The 17,361-nt window shown below is 37.3% G+C and overlaps 1 protein-coding gene across 2 annotated transcripts in view; it reads right to left on the bottom strand.

Moving 5' to 3' along the window:
* Positions 1-3,754: 3,754 nt before the first annotated feature.
* Positions 3,755-17,361, bottom strand: part of PLEKHF2 (pleckstrin homology and FYVE domain containing 2) — a 15,431-nt gene continuing 1,824 nt past the window's right edge. Inside the window, exons 1-2 of one of the 2 annotated variants that reach the window (XM_006102183.3) lie at positions 15,560-15,842; positions 3,755-6,361 (exon numbers count right to left, since the gene is read on the bottom strand). In XM_006102183.3, the coding sequence (XP_006102245.1) occupies positions 5,598-6,347 (750 nt within the window). In that variant the 5' untranslated portion in view covers positions 6,348-6,361; positions 15,560-15,842 and the 3' untranslated portion in view covers positions 3,755-5,597. Of the gene's footprint in view, positions 6,362-15,559; positions 15,843-17,361 lie in introns of those variants that run through there. The other variant, XM_023743609.1, reaches the window with a different exon arrangement.

The following is a 17,361-nucleotide window of genomic DNA, read 5'->3' on the forward strand; positions in this document are numbered from 1 at the left end:
TGTTCTAGGAAGGACTCACAAAGACTTGAAAAGAGCTGCATTCTTTCAATGCACAGCGTCCTAATTAGTGGCTGTCCTTCAAAGCCAAACAGGGCCACTGGGTAGCAGACTTCAAAGCCACTCATCTGGTGACAGACTAGGACACAGAATGACTTTCAATGAGAATAAGCCCTGGCTGAGCTACATTTTGTTAGCGTCCCAATCATCTCCGTTGCTGGCATGCTTAATTTATTCCCTTTTTCTCACTGTCATCCCAAAGCGAGATAAATCTTTCTTCAGTGGTCCTCTCTCGATGGGATATATTAACAAATTCATTAATTAAAAGATGCATGCACACTTGACCCTGAAAATTGTTGTTCTGTTTCAATTCAGTAAGTGAGCCAGTTCTTGAATCCGAGTCAAGTATCTCTCAGCAGGGCCTACCTTCATCTCGGACCAGAGGCTAACTTTAAGGACAGTCACTTAAACAAATGTTCACCCTTCAGAACGGAATGATAACCTAACAGCTCATTCTAGTTTAAGACAATAGACTAAATTTCTATCTTGAGCTTAATTTTCATTCATTCCAGCAATTATGAAGCACCCACTATGTGCTGTGTACATAGTAGGGATGGAAACTGAGCTTCCTTCACCATTTTCAATCCTCCCCACCTTTACCTCATTTTCATCTCAGCACTTTCATACTGTCTGGCCTTGTGTTACGACACACTAAAGCATGAGCTTCATAAGGGCGGGAACTCCAGATGCTGCCATAATGGCCATAATTCAGAAGGCCTAAAACACTGCCTGATGGAAAGGACTTAATAAGATACTGTTTGTTCACTCGGGAGAATGAAGGAGCCAGGCATTAGACCGTGTAGTTGAAACAGTTACAGGACACAGGGCAGCATATGAAAGGAGTTGATACGTGGGAGGCTAGGGACAGAAGGGATGTGTCTTACAGTAGGTTAGTATAGCAAGCACAGTATTTCTACTTGGATTGTATGTTGATTTGGCGGGAATATTGAAGATTATGGGAGAGCATCTAAATTCCTGCCACTAACTGGATAAATGAATAAGAGTAAATATCAAAGTTCTAAAATGACAATAGGGGATCCTTCCCTTCAGGAAGTCACATTTCGTAGGGAACAGACCCATTATGACAAACCTGGAGGATGCACACATGCATAAATAAAGTGTTATAAGTCCCGGAAAATCAACAACAAAATGAGGAAGGCAGGTGAGGGCAGGTGAGGACACATGAGCGCAGGCTTACCGTTAAGAGTGGGGATTTGCTGGTTTGGCCCATTTGCAAAAATCTTCAGTTAATTCCCTCAAACACACAAGACTACCCCAAACTTGGTATGGCCTCCTTAGGTTAAACATGGAGCACGAATTCTGAAGCAGATTGCCTGGGTTCACCAGCCGGGGCCTGCCACTTACTACAGGGGTGACCTACCTCCTTATCCCGGTAAGTTACGGATAATACTATTTATACCGCACGCGATTAACGTGAGAATTCGTTGACAGTAAATGTACTTAGATCAGGGCCCGTCATGCAGAGTAACATCAAATGTTAGTTGCAATTATTGTTGTTTTTAATGAAATAATTGGTGGTGTTGTTATGAACAGAGTAGCATGCCTAAGGATGAAATAAATTACCAATTATGATTTAAAGGCATTTTAGTTTCCACCCTAGTCAGTGACGTCAACTAGGCCCAAACCAAATGAGGGCCTATCCCAGAGAGAAGGCCAGTTGTAACAGTCCAGGTAAATCTTGCCCCTAAAACACACAGAACAGCTTTTAATGTAAATGAAAATCTAACTGAATTATTCACACATATCCACCATGAGCTAATAGTCAGACATTACATAAAAGGGAGGCTCCCATTAAAAATAAAGAATTATATTCACTTATAACATTCAGCCTAGACTCTGTAACTTGCTTTGGTTGGGATTAAGATAATTTGGCATTTTAGCAACTGTCTAAGCACAAGCTACTTTTAACGTTTTGTCATTCTTTCTGCTTTTAAGACCTTAAAACAGTGGTTCTCAACCTTCTGGCCCTTTAAATACAGTTCCTCATGTTGTGACCCAACCATAAATTTTCGTTGCTACTTCGTAACTGTAATGTTGCTACTGTTATGAATCATAATGTAAATATCTGATATGCAGGATGGTCTTAGGCGACCCCTGTGAAAGGGTCGTTTGACTGCCAAAGGGGTCGCGACCCACAGGTTGAGAACCTCTGCCTTAAAAGCTGGTACTAAATATTCTAAATCACAGAAGCTATTTTTCAACTACTAGATGTAAAATGTCAAAATACCACTAAGTTTAATGACATTAGCATTGAAGATTCCCTATTATCTATATATATAAAAGCCTAAGCAACCATTATGACCAGTCAACTGAATGACCGGTCACTATGATGCGCACTGACCACCAGGGGGCAGACACTCAATGCAGGAGCTGCCCCCCCCCCCCCGTGGTCAGTGCACTCCCACAGTCAACCTACCGTGGTCCCTCCTGCTGGCCAGCCCCAATCGGCCCCAATCACTGGCCAGGCCGAGGGTCCCCACCCATGCACGAATTCATGCATTGGGCCTCTAGTCATTTGCTTATCATCATACATCAAGCATGCTTTTTATCCGTTTATTCATGAAAAGAGGATTTTTTTTTTGCATTTATTAGTACAGGTTTCAGCTTCTATTACTGAAGATTTAGATAAAACATCCCTTTAAAATGCTTTTTAGAGATAAAAGTCTAGCCTGGCTGGTGTGGCTCAGTTGTTGAGCGTCGACCTGTAAATCAGGTCATGGTGTGATTCCGTCAGGGCACATGCCCTGGTTTGCGGGTTTGATCCCCAGTGTGGGGTGAGCAGGAGGCAGCCAATCAATGATTCTCTCTCATCATTGATGTTTCTATCCCTCTCCCTTCCTCTCTGAAATCAATAAAAATATATTTATAAAAATAAGAAAAAAAAGAGCTAGAAATCTATGAAATTAGAAGTCATTATGCCCCAAAATATGCTTTATTATATCAATTTAAAAGTAAACTGGTTTTAAAAAAACCCAGGTATTCAAAACAATATAATCTTTTAAATTCACTGTTCTTACTCTGCCAGTTTGCTCTGCTTTTTCTATTTCTCAATGACACATTATTCTATGTAATTATTTTCATTTAATTAGCAATATGTCCTTTGTACATGTGAATATCAAGGTTTCTATTTACCTATTTTTATTTTTCTGAAATATACCACGATTTACCATATTGGCTCAAACACAAATGTAGAGTTATAAATTACAGTGGTCACTTATTTTTTATATCACAAAAACAAATTTCATTCATGAATTCTTCATCCAAATTAAGGTCCTATGTCTCCTTGACATCTATAGAATCTTGCTTCCTTTATACCAGTGGTTAACAATTTAGACCAAGTACTGGGTGTCCTGCACAGTCCAGGTAAATTTCATTCAGGAGAAACGGCATGAAAAATTGGCATCAAAATCATGTCAAGTTTATATATAACTTAAGATTTATAAAAGCTTTAATTATAGAGGAAAAAGTCTGGAAGAAAACACATGTATTCTATTTGCATGTAAACTGCATGAAAAGGAGGGAATTTTTGTTCACTGCTCTACTCCAAGGGCCTAGAACAATGCCTGGCACAAAGAAGGCACTCACAGATTTGGAATGAAGCAAAAAATGGATATTTCCATTACATCATGGGGGGGGGGGGGGAATCTTCAAGTCACAATATGCACAGAACAGAAGGTAAGTTGCAAGGTATTTTTTATTGTAAAGAAGTCATTTTTTATTGTAAAGAAAAGTCAAGAGGCTGACAATGCAAATGTAATCACAGAACACTTTCCCTTGGTTCCTGACTCTGCTAGGCTCCTAGGTACCAGTAAGTCTCCATTAGCACTTCTCAGGTTTCATGTTCCTTTTTAGATATGTTGATTATATGATATATTGCTTGGAAACAAAAGTCCATCTGATATTAAAACAAACAAAATTATTGTGCCTTTCTTTCACATTTCCTATAGGGAGATCTACATATCTCAATGCTTTCACAATTTAACAGTAAAATGAGTGCCTTAACCAAACCAAAGAATCCTCCACACAAGTTACTGAGTCAAATCTCTCATAACATATGCAATAAATCCAGATTTAAAGGTTTAAAAACAAAAGTATTTAGGATTTAAAACTATCTTTAGACTGATTTTTCATATTTGAAAGACTAGTTATTTGCAGCAAACAAATGGAGAGAGTATTGCAAAATGCATCAAGTTTTGTATGATAAATATACTTTCAACATAATGGCTGCCTCAAAGCAGAGTGAAAAATTACCACTTCTCAAAAGCAATCTAGACTGACTCAGCAAAGTTCACAATTTAGAAAATCAATTGCTACTCTAGTTCCATACATGACAAAATTATTTCAGGAACAGATTAAACATACAATTGTCTTACAAAAATAGAAATATTGTTTGGGACTTTACAAAACTTTATAAAATATAACACTATATTTGTAAATTCAAGAGTTTCACACTGAAATAGACAATACTTCCATAGAAGTCTACTCAATCCTGGTCTGTCTTGACCATTCTTACATATTATTTCTTCCAAATCTTAGCCTAAGTAGATCTGTGCTATCATAGGATTTTAATTCATCACAAGGATTTATAAGATTTTTCATTCTAGAAATAATGTTAAAGCAAATGTATTTATACCTACAAATGTCTTACTAAAAACAGAAAGTAATGCAATATGACAGTTCTATATTGGATAAATTTCAAACCAAATTCCAAAAAAATGACCTCCTATTAACTTAAAATTTTTGACAATTATAATTTGGTACCTATAAAACAAAAACATAATCATAACTATTTTATGGAAAAATATTTATGCATATAGAATGAAGAACCTCTAAATTTAGTTATTTGTAGCTGTCAGGTGACAAGTATTTTCTAATTATACCCACTCATAAACACTCATTTTATCGATTCAAAGAGCACCAGTGTATTTTTAAAACTAAATAAAAAGTGAGAAAGTAGGGGTTTATTTCATGTAACAGTGCTATTATGATAAGGCACCACTTGGTATATAAAAAAGCCAAAGTATTTCTAAATCATGTATTTTTGTGACTGGTGTCTTAACCATTAGATAGAATGGTTAGAAAAAAAGCTTATATTATTAACTAACCACATTATACTCCTTTTTCCATCATTCTTTGCTTTTAGTTTTTCCACATAACAGAACATAGAATAAACAATGTAGTACATGATCTGTTATATAAACACCTTTTCCCGATCTTCCAAGAAAATAATCTAAAATTAAACAAGAAGAAGCCAAAACTTTATCTGCTATATTTGCAATAGGCTATCCTTGTAGGAGAGTGGGGAGTTGGGGGCTGTGAGGGGAGTGTGGCAGTGGTGGGGTTGGAGTAATCAAAAACAGGACCTATTTTCTATAGAATATATTGAGGCACATGGGTTAAAAGTTTCTCAGGCAAATGCATGGCTGGAGCAAAACTGAGAGTGAGCTCAGAATTTTACATTCTCCCCAAAGCTGATTTCTCAGATAGTCATACCCAATTAAATATTTCAAATAATGTCTTTAGTCACTGCTATCATCGTCATCATCATCATCAGATACATCATTTAAAGGAGACTTTAATGACTGACTGTACGAGTCTGATCTAGTAGGCTGGCATGAGGCCATGTCCCCAGTAGAAAGCAGGTCATAGCAGAAGTCACATATCCGCACAGGCTTAGAGGATTGGCTGGGAAGAAGAAATCTCTTTTCAGAGCAGGGTCCACAGACAACAAAACCGCATTTTCGGCAATGGTGACGACGATTAACAGGTGTAAATTTTGCTTTCTGACAACGCATACATACAGTTGCCTCAGAGTCAGGAACCCAGACAGCAGCATGTTCATTACTGGGTGTCTTCCCACTTTTGGAGAGTAAGTCAGTAACACATTTATTTATATGATTCATCCATTCCGATTTCTCAGTGGCAGTGGCAGCATAAACTGCAAATGATTTAGTTGGTGTCTTGATAAGCCATCCATTCCTCAAGTCTCCCTCATCTTTGATGGAATCAATAGTGACATTTTCCAGGGGAATAATATGTTGTTTGTTGTATTTTTTCTTCTGGATGACAATATTGCCATATACAAGAATATCATTAAATAAGAAAAACTGCCTGGCTTTGGGCTTTTTCCTGCACAACTTAGTCAGTACTCCTTCTCCAATAAGAACCCGTCCAGGTATAGTTAAGGGTTGACCAGCTGCTCCAAAACAGTTTTCTACTATATTTATACGCCTAGTATTTGCTTCACTGTTTGCCAAACGATCCACCATCTTTTGCTAATAGCCTTTAAAAAAAAGAAAGAAAAAGAAATTAGCATAAAGGAGTTATAAATTCATGTAAGAAATTATATAACCTAAATTTAGCCTAACAAATCATTATTTTCACCCAAAAGGCAAAATGCTCCAAAATTATTTCCCTCTAAGACAACCACTAAGCATACCAAAAGGGCTAATATCTCATAATTTTTAGAATTGTCAAAAACACTTATTAACTATCTCCATATAGCATCATACCAGTTAGGCAGTTATTTATAAAAGTATAAACTAACTTCTTACAGACCTAAAGGAACAACAATAGGACAATGACTATAAGTCAACTCTGCAAAATAATAGAGTTTCATGAAATTTAATCTCAGAGGGATTCTGAACAAGGGGGCCAAATATTATATAAACTAAGAGAAATGACTGATTTTTCCAGTAAGAATTTATCATTGAGCTAAAACCTTAATTATTATTGAACTTTGACCACTGAGCTAAAGCCTTAATTCAGCAGGTCTCAACCTGGGTGTCGAACAACCCTTTCACAGGGGTCACCTAAGACCATCGGAAAACACATATATAATTACATATTGTTTTTTAAAAAAATATATTTTATTGATTTTTTACATAGAGGAAGGGAGAGGGATAGAGAGTTAGAAACATCGATGAGAGAGAAACATCGATCAGCTGCCTCCTGCACATCTCCAGTAGGGCATGTACCTGCAACCAAGGTACATGCCCTTGACCAGAATCGAACCTGGGACCCTTCAGTCCACAGGCCAACGCTCTATCCACTGAGCCAAACCGGTTAGGGCTAATTACATATTGTTTTTGTGATTAATCACTATGCTTTAATTATGTTCAATTTGTAACAATGAAAATACAACCTGCATATCAGATATTTATATTACGATTCATAACAGTAGCAAAATTACAGTTATGAAGTAGCAACGAAAATAATTTTATGGTTGGGGGTTATCACAACATGAGGAACTGTATTAAAGGGTCGTGGCATTAGGAAGGTTGAGAACCACTGCCTTAATTCTTTTTTTTTTTTATTGCTTAAAGTATTACAAAGGGTATTACATATGTGTCCTTTTGCCTTAATTCTTTCACATGGATTACCAGAACTATTTCCCAGCAAGTCTCCTTGCCTTTGGTCTTGCCCCTAAATCAATTTTCAGGCAAGTATCTCTCAAATGCAAATTTGACTAAGTTATTCTCAAAATTATTCCCCTTGACCTTTAAATGTAGAATCTTTAGCATGACAATTAAGTCCCTCCATTATCTGGTTCTTGCTTATCTCTCCAAACTGATCACAGTCAGTTTCACCTCAGACTTTATGTTCTAAGAATACCTTACTCATAAGTCCATTTCATCCATCCATTTCTTTTCTCATATTGCTTTATCTTTTACTACTTACTACCCACCAGCTAACTCTTAGTTATCCTTCAATACTCAGTTGATCTTATCATATCTAATCTAGGACCCGTTCCTTAAACTCTGTTAGACTAAGCACTTTCCTCAGTGCTCTTCATGTTCTAGTACCTTCTAGCTGTCTCCTGCACAGGATATAGTGGAACCTAAAAGGCAGAAACCACCTGATACCTATCTTTGAAACTGACAGACTCTGGCATAGCAAAGATGCTCAAAAATGTTAACAAGAACATTTTTGAAATATGTAAAAAAACCTGTATTAATCTAAACTTAAGCAATCACAGATTTAATCTCTAGATCCCCTGTTGACTTCACTCAAGTCCCAGAGTTGTGCCCCATTTCACAACTACTAATCTAATACACTGTACTACAATCAACTCATATTAAAGAGAAAAGGAGGCCCTGGATGGTTAGGCTCAGTGGAGAGAGTGTTGGCCTGTGAACTGAAGGGTCCTGGGTTCAATTCTCATCAAGGGCACATGCCTGGGTTGCAGGCTCGATCCCCAGTGGGGGGTGTGCAGGAAGCAGCCGATCAGTGATTCTCTCTCATCATTGATGTTTCTATCTCTCTCCCTCTCCCTTCCTCTCTGAAATCAATAAAAATTTATTAAAGAGTGAGAGAGAGAGAGAGAGAGAGAGAAGAGGATTTAAAGTGTAAAGACTAACAGTATAGTCTAAGTTCCAGTATTCAGCTACACACTGATGATGCTGTAACCCTTCCTGGTCTCCATTATAAAGGAAGTAATTCTGATTATTCCTGAATTCTGTCTCACCCCCAATCTTGGGTCCTTATAAGTCTTCTTGCCTGCTCCCCCCCACCCCCTACACCCCCACCCCCATCAAGGATGGGTTGTGCCCTGAAAGTTATTCCTAAGAATTAATATGATAATGCATGACTCCAAACTGATGCCTCCCTCTTTCTAATTAAGACAAATCTGCCAGCCAATTAAAGGTCTACTATCCTATTCACAAGTGCATCACAGAAGAGGCAATAAAAACAGCTAATAAACAAAAAGAAGTTCAATCTCATTCATAATTAAAGAAATTATATTAAAACAGGATATTGTTGCACTTACTGGATTAACAAAAATTTAAAAATTTTCCAAAAACACAAAACTACTAAGGGTATAGGGAAACAGGTATCCTCATACACTAAAAAAATACGTATGTGTACCCACTGATCTAGGAATTTAATAAAAAGAAATTTCACTCAAGTGTATAAAGATATAGATAGACAAGGATATTCAACACAGTACTGTTTTATCAAAAACTGGAAAAGCTCTGAATGTCCATCAAGAGGAATTAGTTGAACAATTTATGATACACCCATAATAATATGCTAAATATGTTAAGAATGAGATCTAAATATAGTGATATGGGGAAATGCTCGAGATATTTAGGTGGGGAAATAACTGAACATCATGATCTCATTTTTATTTCAAATATACATCAAATCTAAGATGCTATAGATTTTAATACACACCCTCATTTTATGTGGCACCAAGGCAGAAAAATGCTGCCAATTTAATCATGGCATACCCTTGATTGTATGACATCCCAATTTCAGACATAAACTATAGTACAACAATGTTCATCTTTAGACTCAATGAAATATGGCGTAAATGCATAATCATAGACATTTGTAAATATGTAACCACCCATATAGAAAATAAAATTAGAAAACCATCCTATTCTATATAATAAAAGCCTAATATGCAAATAGACCGAATGATGGAATGACCGGTTGCTATGATGTGCACTGGCCACCAGGGGGCAGACACTCAACGCAGGAGCTGCTCCTGATGGTCAGTCAGTGCACTTCCACAGGGGGAGTGCTGATCAGCCAGAAGCCAGGCCCACAGAGCAGTGAGCCGAGCCATTAAGGAGCAGCAAGCAGGTGGGTGGTAAGGAGCAAGGGGTCCCAGACTGTGAGAGGGATGTCCGACTGCTGGCTTAGGTGCTCTATAAGTCAGAGAAACTTCTCTAGTAACAAACTATAGAAATGACCCCTGAAAATAGTCTTCCGAAATCTAAATTTACCACAACACTGAGGTGCCCTAAGCAATAAGAACTCTTAACGACTTTTGTGAGTGTTAGAATTATCAGGCCTACCCAAGGATTTAAGTTCTTTACGTATCTTACTCACTGAGGGACAAGAAAGCAGCAGCAGAAAACTACAAAATGTGGCCCAACAGGAGCTGTCTGCGTTTCTGAGGAAGGAATACTAGTAAACATAGGAAGAACTAGGAAGAAAGTTTCCCCACCCATTGGCAGAGATAACATCTTTAGGATTGATTCCAAGAAGTAAAATTACTGGGTCAAAAGGCATAAATGTTTAAGGTTTTTGCTAACTTTTACAAAATTTCCATTCTGAAAGGTAACACCAATTTACCAATCGGCACAATGACTGTATCCATCCATTTTGTCTTTGAGACAGTATTTTTTTAATGGGACTATGGATAATTTTTATTTTATTTTATTTTCTATTTTATAATTGTATCATTTTCTAAATTTTCTATATGAACAATGAATGTTTTTGTACGTATTGTGGTTTTCCACTTAATCTTTTTTGTTGTTGTTGACAGGATTACAGATGTCTACCATTTTCTCCCTTTTTGCCCTCCCCCCAACTCAACCCCCACCCAACCCCAGGACTTCCCCATGTTATTGTCTGTGTCCATGTGCAATACATACTAGTATATGCATACACTGTATGTTCTTTGGTTAATCTCTTCCCGTCCCCTCTGCCCACCTTCCCATTCCACTGAGGTCTGTTATTCTGTCCCATGCATCCATACCTATGACCCTATTTTCTTCATCAATTTATTTTATTCTTTAGATTTCACTTATAAATGAGAACATGTGATATTTGTCTTTCTCTGCCTTACTTCCTTAGCACAATACTCTCCAGGTCCCTCCATGCTGTCTCAAAGGGTAAGAAGATATTTCTTTCTTATTTTTATTTTTTAAAATATATTTTTATTGATTTCAGATGGAAAATGAAAAATGAAGAAATCTAAAATTTCAAATACATTAAATGAAAGCTTAAACCAAACAAGCAAAAAGACTAATAAGGATATGTCCAGACAGCTTTTGCATCTTCTTCAAAGATGATGCAATACTTTGGGCAATACAGTAATTACTACTATAGATAAGAAAACTTGACATTTTGTGTGTGTGGGGGGGGTCCCCACATCTAGCCACTTCACAGAACGCTAAATTTCAACAGTTTCCCAATTGACTTCCTTTGTTTTCTTTTCCAGCAAATAGTGTCTGAAGTCTCAATTCAGAGTTAAAAATGTAAGAACCATAGCAAAAGCATGTCACCCCCCCGCCAAATCTCTTCATTTTCATAAAGCCAGCTTTATATGCCAATTTTTAAAACTTAATTCAAAGTTTAAAGTTATCTCCTTTACAAATGTAGACAAGAACTTCTGGTAACATCTTGTTTCTAAAGTAGTGTTCTTCAGTGGAGTGTCTACCACTTGATAAAAATGTAATACTAGACAAATTAAAAACTCTTTAAAAAAAAAAAAGAATACTATTTACAATTGAGAAGAGATCCCAACTGTCACAAAATACTATGGCCCAGTTCTTCTTACTGAAAATCAATACTGTATTACTTACCTCATCCTTGAAAGTGAGTTAAAACAAAAAATCATCTAATTATCTTCTTACATGTACCCATGATATCTGATATCAGTGAGCTTCAGTATTCAACTGTTGGTTGTAATGAAAAAAAACCCAATGACCTATGAACCAGAAGACCTGGATTCTAATCTTAGCTCAGGCACTGAATAAGAGATTTCACATAAATGACAGATGAAGGAAGAGAAGAGGAGGTCGGGGAGGAGGAGGAGAAGGCTGTGGCTGCAGTACAGCAACAGCAAGCAGCAAGCCTTACTTGACTACAAATTAATTTTTAATCAAAGTTTTGACTATCTTAATAAGAATCAGGATTTTAAAATCTGTGTTACTGCTAACTTGGGACTTTACAGAAAATGTATAGGGAAAGGAAGAAACAAACAGGAAAGAAGAGGTAAAAACAAACAAATTATCCGAGGTACATCCTCCCTGAGTAAATGTGTAAGTAAGTATTAGAGCAAACTACACCCTCTCCTAATGCATCTAAGTCAAAATGAACAATTATTCTGAGTGCCTAACATATGCAAAGAACAAGACAGTTCTTTTTAAAAATACTTTTATTCATTTTAGAGAGAGGAAGGAAAAGAGATAGAAACATCTATCAGAAACATCAATCGGGTGCCTCCTACATGCCCCCTACTGGGGATCAAGGCCGCAACCCAGGCATGTGGCCTGACTGGGAATAGAACCAGTGACCTTTTGGTTCATGGGTCGACACTCAACCACTGAGGCACACCAGCTGGGCAATAATTTCAATTTTGTTAAATGATCCATGTCACAAAAAATTAAACTGAGTCATGGGCTATTTTATCCATGGTTTCACAACTAGTTTTTGTAAGAATGCATTTTCTTTCCATTATATTTTTCTACTTTCAGAAATAAATATTCTAGGAATAGTTCATTCATGTGGACTTTATCATGTACTTGGGGAAAGCCACTGATAAGAGAAAAAATTTAAAGCATACGGTAATACGTATAAAATAGCTCAAAATGATTCTTCAAATACGGAAGTGAAAAGTAAAGCTATGACTAATTTAGGGTGTCAGTACAGGCAGTTGCAAATAGGTTTGGCTTGATAGAGAAACTCACCATGATATATAAGAACAACTAAGTCATAGTTGAGGAGTTTAGAAAATTAATTTGGAAAACCAGAAGAGCCACATTAGGAGTTACAAATGGTCTTTCTTTAGAAAGGTAGGAGAGAGGTTAAGAATATGGACCTCAAGTTTTAAACAAGTCCTTTCTCTAGTCTTTAGCATTGAAACCATATCACACAAGGTAAAATTAATACTTTTTTAACTACAACTATGATCAGGTAACTATTCAAAAACCAAAGGTTCCCTGGCCAATCAAACTAAATCCAAAATCTTTAACCTGGTATTCAATGCCCTTCACAGTTAAGGCCCAGCCTTTCCCAGTCTCTCATTCCAGTTTTACCTCTTTCTGTATGTTCTCTGTTACAGGCCGGCTGGGGGGGGGGGGGGGGGGGGGGGGGGCATTGGGGGACAACCAGGCCTGCAGCAGGGGCAGTTAGGGGCGATCAGGCCTGCAGGCAGAAGCAGTTAGTGGTGATCAGGCTGGCAGGGGGTACAGTTAGGAGCCAGTGGTCCCGGATTGTGAGAGGGATGTCCGACTGCTGGTTGGCCCGGGATTGGAGAGGGTGCAGGCTGGGCTGAGGGGGATCCTCCCGTGCACAAATTTCATGCACCGGGCCTCTAGTGTTTTATAAAGACTTGTGTACCTGTTTGTTCCCAACAGATTTGAAGGTTCCTAAAAACAAGATTATTTCCTACAACTGTGTATTCCCAACAGCACCTACAGAAATGTTTGTGTGTACATGCCAACAGGCGCACTGAGCTGAAGATGCCAGCTGTTAAAGTGGCAGCAGCTTCTCTGACTGGAGATGGACAGAAATCAGACTTTATTTTTGACATCTATACTAATCTTCACAGAAAACAGGAACCATCCCCCAAACATCAATTGCTTCACTAGACCCACAGATTTTAAATTTTTGAGCAAATGTTCTGGCCCATTTAACTATTGTATAGTATCTAATTATGAATTCCAACAGATCTCGTTTTAAGAAAGTCTCAATCTCATGATAATATATAGAAATGATTTCTTCTTCTCTCGCCAAAAAGCACAGCTGTTTAGCTAGCAAATAAAAAGTGTGTGCATATTTTCATCATCAACAAAATTCAGATAAAAAACTGCATCGTTTCAAAAAGTATTTATACAGGGGCAGCTGTACAGTGCTGACAGCTATTAGAAACCATTGTATAATATTTGAAAAATAAAGCTGGCAAAGCTCAACTAAAATACTGCTATGGCACTGGTTATCCCATCACATCCCTAACAAATTTTCTTTAGTATTTTTTCAAAGCAGTTACAATCTGCTCACTACATTTTTAAGGTTTTATGCTAGAAAGAGAAAAAGAATGAACCAGGCACTGGGAGTTAAGACATATACCACAAGGTTTTTAATATAAAGCACAACAAGGTAAGTACAATAATAAGCATATTAACAAAGTGGTAAGCAAGCTAAAAAGGAAAGAATAAAGGCATGGCTTGGAAAATGTAGCATTTGAATACTTGATAAAGGTTGTGAACAATAACTGGAACTTCAAAATGGTAAGTAAAGGCATAAAAGCTCTGCAAGTAAAAAAGTGTTGTTTTTTAAGAAAAAAGTCCCATATACAGCTGTAGTGGAGGCTGAGAGGAATTATTAGTAGAAAAACTGGGGAGAACAAGTAAGACAAGAGATCTGGTTGGTTCCTGAGAGTTCTTTCTGAAGCTTTTGGAAGGAGTGGCCTGATTTGATCTGGATTTTTCTAATGAAAGATAAACTGAGAAGAGAAAGTCTGAGAGCAGAACCCAATTGAAAAAATTATTGCAAAAGTAAAGAGGAAAGTTGATGAGAGTCTGAAGTTTGCAACAGGAGAATAGGTTAGATTCAGAATTGCCCTAACTGTGAAAAAATAAAGCTGAAATTAAATCCCCAGGTGTTTAGTCTATGCAATATGGAAGCTAGTAAAACTGGTAATAATATTCTGAGTTTCAAATAGAAAACATTTATTGGCCACTTACTCTTAACAAAGCAGTATTAAAAGATAGAAGCACTCAAAATTAACAATCTTTGTGATGGAGAAAGACAGCTATATCCCCAAGTTTATATAAACAAGTATATATAATTCATATTTTATACATTCGCGTGTGTTTCTGTAACAAAGGGGATTATGGAAGTAATTGATTGATAAGGAAGGAAAAAAACAAAATAAGGGGCTTTGGTATCCGTGTAGTGTGCTATAGACAGAGGAATATAATTAACTCAAATGTGTGAACTCAAAGTCTAAAGGAGTAGAGGAGAAACAAACCAAAAACATAATTTTAATTTAAAAAAAATAAAAAGTGATGAAGCCTGGGGCCAAAAGGTTTAGTTGGGAGGTAATTTTGATTGGGAGAGAATTTAGGAAGAACTGTTAAATGACTAGAAATTCAAGCTGGGCCTTAAAGCAAAAGTAGTTGGTTGGGGATGATGATATGTAAATATATTCCCCAGAGAGGACACAGTTGAGCCCAGGACCAGATGAAAATAACAGCGGTAGAATAGAAATCTGGTAAGATGGAGAAAAGCCAAACTGCAAAGGAAAGTAAGCATCAGACTGAAAACAATAGAAAAACAAAGGTTTTTAAATAGGAAAATATTAAATATGTACACAGAAGCGGTACACAGGACAGACTGGAGTGACTATTAAAGAAGCAAAATTGAAGGGGAAAAGGTATTACAACAGTCTGTAAGTGAAAGGTAATGAAAGCCTGAGCCCCAATAATTGACAGCAGAAATAAAAAGGGGAAGATGTAGCCCTAGCCGATTTGGCTCAGTGGATAGAGAGCATCAGCCTGTGGACTGAAGGGCCCAGGTTTGATTCTGGTCAAGGGCACATGCCTGGTAATCTATTTTTAAAAAAGGGGTGGGGGGGGGATGTAAGAGATTACTGAGGTATAGCATTTATGATTTAGGAACCAACTGAATATGTGGATGAAAAGTGAGTAAAATGTCTTCAAAGATTTAAGCATAAGCCATTGGTCAGGTGCTAGTTTTGTTCCAAGAGGGAAAAGAAATCAGTTTGGGACATATTTACCTTGAAGTACTTTCAGGGTATCCATCCACAAGACAAACATCTGGCAGTCAAGTAGAAATACCAAAATGAGCAGGGAGCTCCAGGACAGAAAGAGATTTAGTAGTCACTCACATAGCTGGTTGATGCTATGGAAGAGAGAAGAGGGACAAGAACTAAACTTTGGGAAACACCTCGTTTAGAAAGGAGAGAAGTAAGATGAGAAAGAAGGGGAGACAACAGAGCAGTACAAAACACTTTTAACATGCTTTCACATGTTTCACCAGTCTCAGAGACTTAAATAACCTTATTGTGCCAAAAGGTCACAATAAGCAGTGAAACACATGGAAAAATCAAAAAGTAATGGTAATATATAATATTTCAGAAAGCAGTACCCTTTGACCTTTCAATTTTTAACCACAGAAATTTATGCTGAGAAATAAACTATTGTGGGGGTGGAAGGAAAGGGAGATACTACATATAAAAAGTTTCCCCTTTGGCATTAACTCTAAAAGTGAAAAACAGAACCCAAATTTCTAGCCATAGAAAGGAATGGATAAATATGTGAAAAAGCCAAATATCATAAAAGAAAACATTTTACCACATAAATTTTAAAACTTCAACACTGTGGGGGGAAAACACTAAAGGAAAAACATTTGCAGGTATATAGATCAATGGAACAGGAGACCCCAGAAATCAACCCAAGGCATTACGCTCAATTAATATTTGACAAAGAAGGCAAGATCATACAATGGAGTAAAGACAGTCTCTTCAACAAATGGTGTTGGGAAAATTGGACAGATAAAATGCAAAAACAATGAAACTAGACTACCAACTTACACCATACACAAGAATAAACTCAAAATGGGTAAGACTTAAATGTAAGATGTGAAGCCATAAAAATCATAGAAGAAACCATAGGCAGCAAAATCTCAGACATCTTTCATAGCAATATTTTTGTGAATATATATCCTAGGGCAATGGAAACTGAGGAGAAAGTAAATAAATGGGACTATATTAAAATAAAAAGATTCTGCACATCAAAAGAAACCATCAGCAAAATGAAAAGGAAGCCCACTGTATGGGAGAACATATTTGGCAACGATATATCTGATAAAGGGTTAATATGCAAAATATATAAGGAACTCATACAACCTAACAAAAGACAAACAATTCAATTAAAAAATGAAAAGGACCTAAATAGACAATTCTCCAAAGGGGACATACAGAAGGCCAAGAGACATATGGAAAAATGCTCAAAGTCACTGATCATCAGAGAGATGCAAATTAAAACGACAATGAGTTATCACCTCACACCTGTCAGAATAGCTGCCATCAACGAATCAACAAATGACAAGTGCTGGCGAGGATGTGGAGAAAAGGGAACCCTAATACACTGCTGGTGGGATGCAGACTGGTGCAGCCATTATGGAAAACAGTTTGGAGTATCCTCAAAAACTTAAATATGGAACTGGATTTGACCCAGTGATTCCACTTCTAGGAATATATCCTAAGAACCCTGAAACACCAATTAGAAATAATGTATGCATCCCTATGTTCATAGCAGTGCAATTTATAATAGCTAAGATCTGGAAAACAGCCCAAGTGCCCATCAGTAGATGAGTGGATAAAAAAGCTGTGGTACAGCCCTAACTGGTTTGGGTCAATGGATAGAGCGGCAACCTGCGGACTCAAGGGTCCCAGGTTCGATTCCGGTCAAGGGCATGTACCTTGGTTGCGGGCACATACCCAGTTGGGAGTGTGTAGGAGGCAGCTGATCGATGTTTCTCTCTCATCGATGTTTCTAACTCTTTATCTCTCTCCCT

The sequence above is a fragment of the Myotis lucifugus genome, unplaced genomic scaffold (assembly GCF_000147115.1).
Source record: "Myotis lucifugus unplaced genomic scaffold, Myoluc2.0 scaffold_403, whole genome shotgun sequence".
NCBI lineage: Eukaryota > Metazoa > Chordata > Mammalia > Chiroptera > Vespertilionidae > Myotis > Myotis lucifugus.